The 6,146-nt window shown below is 38.1% G+C and overlaps 1 protein-coding gene across 1 annotated transcript; it reads right to left on the bottom strand.

Annotated features, from left to right (window-relative positions):
• Positions 1-911: 911 nt before the first annotated feature.
• On the bottom strand, positions 912-3,532 carry LOC132269025 (uncharacterized). Its single transcript, XM_059770017.1, has 7 exons — positions 3,265-3,532; positions 2,809-3,072; positions 2,367-2,704; positions 2,027-2,228; positions 1,297-1,553; positions 1,057-1,204; positions 912-967 (listed from the first exon to the last, which is right to left on the bottom strand). The coding sequence occupies exons 1-7, from the start codon at positions 3,530-3,532 to the stop codon at positions 912-914; spliced, it is 1,533 nt and encodes a 510-aa protein (XP_059626000.1).
• Between the last annotated feature and the right edge of the window lie 2,614 nt (positions 3,533-6,146).

The raw sequence follows: 6,146 nt of genomic DNA, 5'->3' as shown, positions 1-6,146 counted from the left end.
CTGACTTATAATGCTAACTACATATGAAATATCAGGTCGAGTGATAGTGAGGTAAATTAATTTCCCAACAAGGCGACGAAATCTGTCTGGGTCATTAAATAGATCACGCTCATCAGACACAAGTTTTGTATTTGAATCCATAGGAGCATCAATTACTGGACAACCACCTAACATACCCGTTTCTTCTAGCAAATCCAACACATATTTTCGTTAAGATAAACTTATACCTTCCTTGGATCTAGCAACTTCAATACCTAAGAAGTACTTAAGTTTACCCAAGTCTTTAGTGTGGAACCGATTTTGCAGAAATAACTTCAACTTAGCAATGCTTGCAGAATCATCACCTGTGATCACAATATTATTTACATGCACCACAAGAAAAATGAAGCCAGCTTTAGTGCGTAGGTGAAATATCGAATGATCGATCTGGCATCTGTTAAGACCAAATTCTAATGCCGCCTCAGAGAATTTCCCAAACCAAGCCCGTGGAGATTGTTTCAATCCATATAGGGCCTTTTTAAGGCGACAAACAGTGTGACGATACTCCCCTGAGCAACAAACCCAGGTGGTTGCTCTATATAAACTTCTTCAACCAAGTCATCATATAAGAAGACATTTTTGACATCCAATTGGAACAACGACCAGTTACAATTGGCAGCAATGGAAATAAGAATCCGAATAGAAGAAATCTTAGCAACAGGAGAAAAAGTCTCATCATTGTCAACACCATAAGTCTGAGTGTACCCTTTTGCCACTAGACGACCCTTCAACCGCTCAATAGACCCATCTTGAAGGTATTTAACTGTGTAGACCCACTTACAATGAACTGGTTTGGAGCCCGAAGGTAAGGGAACAAGATCCCATGTTCCATTACGATAAAGGGCATCCATTTCATCTACCATGGCTTGCCACTAACCTAAATCAGAGAGAGCATCCTGCAAAGTCTTTGGAACAAAAGTAACATATACTTTGGATAAAAACAAGATAAAGAGGATGAAATACGACGACAAGAGACAAAGTTAGAATTGGGTTGTGCAGTAACACACGACATAATACCTTTACGAAGGGCAATAGGCAAATCATTGGGTAAAGGTGTCGGATTCGAAGACTCTGAAGGAGATAGAGGGAGCAAAGTAGGCGGTCGAGGTTGTCGAGTATAAACCTGCAATGGGACAGCAGAGAGATAAGGTACGGAAACAGGAAACTGAGAGGGAACCGATGCCAGAGGTAGCTCAGAAGTAATATCGAGAGGAGTAGTAGAATCAGAAAATATGGGATAGACTCAGAAAATGTTACATTAGCACTAGTGAAATAGCGTTGGAAATGAGGACTGTAACAACGATAGCCTTTCTGAGTGCATGAATACCCAAGAAAAACACATTTAGTTGCACGAGGGTCGAGTTTATCAAGACCAGGTCCAAGGTTATGGACATAACACATACAGCCAAAGACCCGCGGAGTCAGATTAAACGATATGGAGTCAGGAAATAGAACAGAACGAGGAGATTTACCTTTTAGCACTGACAAGGGTATCCTATTAATAAGATGACATGCTGTAAGAACAACATCACTCCAAAAACATTTAGGAACATGCATATGAAATAAAAGGGCACGACAGACTTCCAGAAGATGACGATTTTTACGTTCAGCTACTCCGTTTTGTTGCGGAGTATATGTACAAGAGGATTGATGAATGATGCCTTTAGCATGAAAATAAGTCTCAAAAGGGTCTGAGAAATATTTTTTGGCATTGTCAGAACGTAAAACTTTAATAGAACACCCAAATTGAGTTTTGATTTCTTTAAGAAATATTTGAAAAATAGAAAACAACTCAGAACGATTTTTTATTAAAAATAACCAAGTCATCCGAGAATGATCATCCACAAAAGTCACAAAATAATGAAATCCATTAATAGAAATATGTTTTATTGGTCCCATACATCTGAATGAACTAATTGGAAAGGACTGGCCACACGATTATTAGCTCTTGGTTTAAAAGATACACGACAATGCTTACTAAGCTGACATGTTTCACAAGACATAGACTCAACATGACTAAGACAGGGAACTTGACGCTGCAGAACTGATAGTGAGGGATGGCCGAGACGACAGTGCCACTGGAAAGAAGACAAAGATGATTGAAGAGCCGTGGGAGATGGTGCAAGATCAAAGTAATACAAGCCACTTACTTCATGTCTCGTACCAATCCTCTTCTTCGTCTTGAGATCCTGAAAAAGACAACATACGGGATAAAATATTACAGAACAGTTAAGAGATTTAGTAGTTTTGCTAATGGACAACAAATTAAAAGGGAATTGAGAAACATATAACACAGAGAAAAAGGACATAGAAGGGGTAAGATGAACAGTTCCCAAACCTAAGGCTTTAGTTGATGATCCATTAGCAAGAGTAACACTTTGAGAGGAATGAACAGACTGAAAATCAGATAAGAGATGAGACCTACCAGTCATGTGATCGGACGCGCCAGAGTCAAGAATCCAGGGACTCTGAGTAGAGGACAAAAGATATGTAGGGCCACTACCTGATTGAGCCAAGGACCCCATGGAAGATGAGGTGGAAGTCCGTTGTTGAGACAAAAACTGAGCATACTCATCACGGGGTATTGTGACCATAACAGTCTCAACAGCCACATGTGAAGCAGTGGATATGGTAGAGAGAGAAGAATCCACATCACTAGAAGTCACTTGATGTGCATAGGAAGAAAATGACTGTTTCCCATGAAGATCCAACAGTAATTGACAGTGTGATTAGTAAGACTGCAGTGAGTGCAAATTTTTGAGTCTTTGCCTTTGCCTCGACCATGGCCAAGGCCACGACCACGACTGAAACGACCACCACCACCACCTCCACGAGAAGACTGAAAGCCACGCTGGTTTACAACTAAGGCAGAATGTTCACTGTTAGAAGGAGCAGTGACACCACTGGAAGCACTTCTTGAAGCGCCACTAGATAAAGTGGCACGTTGGAGTCTGGTTAACATATCAGGTAGAGAGGGAAGTGTAGGGCTACCTAAAATCTGTGCACGAACAGGTTCATACTCTTGTGACAATCCTGTGAGAACCCGAACAACATTAAAATCCTCACGTTGCTACTGCATGCTTTTCACATCAGAGGTGATGGGTTGATACATATTCATTTCTTCACACAGTCCCATTGCCCGTGAGAGGTATTCTTTTAAACTTTGAGTCCTTTGTTAGAGGTTAAAAAATTGTCTACACACCTCATAAACTCTGGTTATATTACCAGTACCAGAATATAACTGTTGGAGTTGGGTCCATATCTCTTTGGTAGTGTCCAGATATAACAAGTTGGAGCTAATATAAGGTTTAATACAATTCAACATTAAGGAGATGATCTGAGCATCCCTTTGTTCCCATGAACTAAAATTAGCAACACTGCTTTTGGGTTTATCTTGAACCAAATGATCGCCAAAGCCTTTGGCTTTCAAGAAAATAGCCAATGACTTGGCCCATAAAATGTAATTTTTTCCATTAAGCTTGACTGAAGTCATGGGAGGATTAAAAGATGCAGGAGATAGGAGATAGGAGATCTGAACTGGAAGCCATAGAGAAGATAAAAAAATGAACCTGGGAAAAATGCAGAATCAGAACCGAGTCGAATCTTGAACCGGGTCGGATCTGGGTAGCTGGATTGAATCTGGGTAACTGGATTGGATCAAAACCAGGTTTCTACTATCTCGGTTTTAGTAAACCAGGATTGGAATAGTGTAGCCGCGTAACCAAACAGGGCTATTCTTCTTCACAATCCCACCAACAGACTCCGACAAGCACACAGCGGCGACACCACACAACCTCCGTAACTACCGACTAAGAAAAAAGACGAATCGATGAAGCTTTACCTCTACAAACAACGATGGTAGGTGTTAGCGAGCTTGCTGACGATCTACGCGGCAACAACATAAGCGGCCAAGGGGCTTTAGATCTGAAGGCGACGAAGGAGGCTGCAGATCTGACGATGATGACTACGGGCTTCAGATCTGATGGCGACTAAGGACGATGTCGACTATAAGTGATGTTCTTAACCTACTGGCGACACGAACTTCCGTTAAGGACACCCACGACATACTCACAATTCCAGTCGCTCTCACACAAGGGCAACACACTTGTCGTTTCCCACACCCATGAATTTATACCGCTCTGATACCATGTTCAGATTCATGAGAGATAGGGAAAGAGAGAGAGAGAGATAGAGAGAGATGTATATTGTGTATCTTACTTCAGCCCTCTAAATAAGGCTTATATAAAGAACAAGGGTTAGACACCCTAATTACACAATTACACAATAACCCTAACTACTATGGGTAATTACATAATGATTGATTATGACCCAACATTATGAAGGATATACATTCTAACACCTATTAATAAATCATAATGGCACTTGTTTTGTATGTTGGTATTATCTATTCTATGTACAGGGCAATGATACTGGTAACAGTTAACTTAGTTTAATTCTTAATGCCTTCAACACTTCCTATGTTTGATATTTTATCTTTCGCTTTTATATTCATATGGTATTAAATTCATATTTTTATTCTGAATCATTTATATAAGGTAGACTGATGCTTTCTTATACACTGTTGAGGTCTGATATATCACTTGCTCCCACCATTTCTGATGGTGCATTAACATTCCCTTTAATTTACAAAGAGCAACCAAACATTGTCCGTTTTCAGCTGGTTCTTTGTTCCTATTTGATCGTAAAGTACTATGATATTTCCGTAAAGATGGTCATCGTTGGAGGAAGAAAAAGGATGGGAAAATTGTCAAAGAAGCTCACGAGAAGTTGAAGGTGTGTTGCTCATTCTTTTTTTTTTTTTTTTTTTTTCTTTTCAAGTTGATGTTTTTATTTTAGCCATAAGCAATGTAGTGAAAGGTTTCATGGTATTTCCACACCTAGCTGAGCCTCTTATCTAAGTAGTGGTGGAGTGATCTAGTTTGGGGGGCGGCTCTTCAATGCGTTCATAGTTTTTGAAACTAACTTATTATACTTGGCAATTCACTTGTAGCTTGTGTTTGAACACAAACCTTGTTCATTGACTTTTTTAAATGGACAACTATTATGGCAATACGAAATGAAAGATGGACCTTCAAGTCGGGATGTGGGTGTTGGGAAACGTGATAGTTTTAAAAACTTTTTGAGGGATTTTCATTCACAAATCTTAATTCATCATATAGAGATAAGTTTTATGCAAAAATAAAATATGATGTATCATTCAATTAATGGATTGAATACTTACATCAAAGGTCTGAGTAAACCTTTAAATCTTTCCTCTAAAGTGAATGTTCTCACTTATTGTAGATCCCTTAGCAGGAGAAAATCTCCATCTTTTTGGTAATTGTTTTGCCTTTAGGAATCACTCATAAGCCTCCATGAATGACCTTGAAAACTAGGCTTGTGAGAGCCTCCATTAGATGAGAAAGCAAACCCTAAAATCTAGAGAGAGAAAATATATTCCTTTTTCCTTCTTCCAAAAATTACACCAAAAATATATATAGACCATGTATATATATATGCAACATAAAGATAAAGAAAAGAAAACAATAAATCCTTCTTAATCTCTAATTCACATGTCTCAAATCTAATAAGATTTCAATATCAAGTTGGGCTATAAGTGAGAATCCTTTGGGCTTATTATTTTATTGGCTACAATGAATTAATAATTGGCCCGGTCCATGGACCCAATTCAATTAATTCATAAATTAATTTCTACTCCACTAAAAGAAATTAATTGAACTCTAATTAAATAATAAATAACCTCTAAGTCAATGTCGCACTTTGACCCCTCTATGCATAATTAGTTATCGGATAAATAAAGCCATCAATCTGACTACTTTATTAATATATATATTTTGGTACCTTTGATTATTTCTGGCTCGATCACAATAAAACATTTGTTTGACAAAAATAATAATTTAAATAAAGAAATATATAATAAATCATTTTGTCTAAAAACACAAGAAGACCTTCGAATTTACTTTGTGATCAACCATAATCAATACAAAATAAATATAAGTAACAATGATGCAAAAATTGAAAATATAACCCTCTAACTATTAATTACATAATTACCCAAAGTGCCGGTGTAAAGATTCCGAAGATTC

The sequence above is a fragment of the Cornus florida genome, unplaced genomic scaffold (assembly GCF_030987335.1).
Source record: "Cornus florida cultivar Cherokee Brave unplaced genomic scaffold, ASM3098733v1 CherokeeBrave_3.0.0_Hap2_Chr01, whole genome shotgun sequence".
NCBI classification, from domain to species: Eukaryota; Viridiplantae; Streptophyta; class Magnoliopsida; order Cornales; family Cornaceae; genus Cornus; species Cornus florida.
This window is presented reverse-complemented; position numbering and strand designations above follow the sequence as displayed.

Excerpts from the sequence above, each read along its gene's own strand:
- LOC132269025 (XM_059770017.1), bottom strand. The coding sequence starts at position 3,532 with ATGACTTCAGTCAAGCTTAATGGAAAAAATTACATTTTATGGGCCAAG. Across the intron at positions 2,705-2,808 it reads TGGCCATGGTCGAGGCAAAG|TGACTTCTAGTGATGTGGAT; the intron begins GCAAAGACTCAA and ends ATGCACATCAAG. Across the intron at positions 1,554-2,026 it reads GTCTATGTCTTGTGAAACAT|CATGTCATCTTATTAATAGG; the intron begins GTCAGCTTAGTA and ends TTGTTCTTACAG.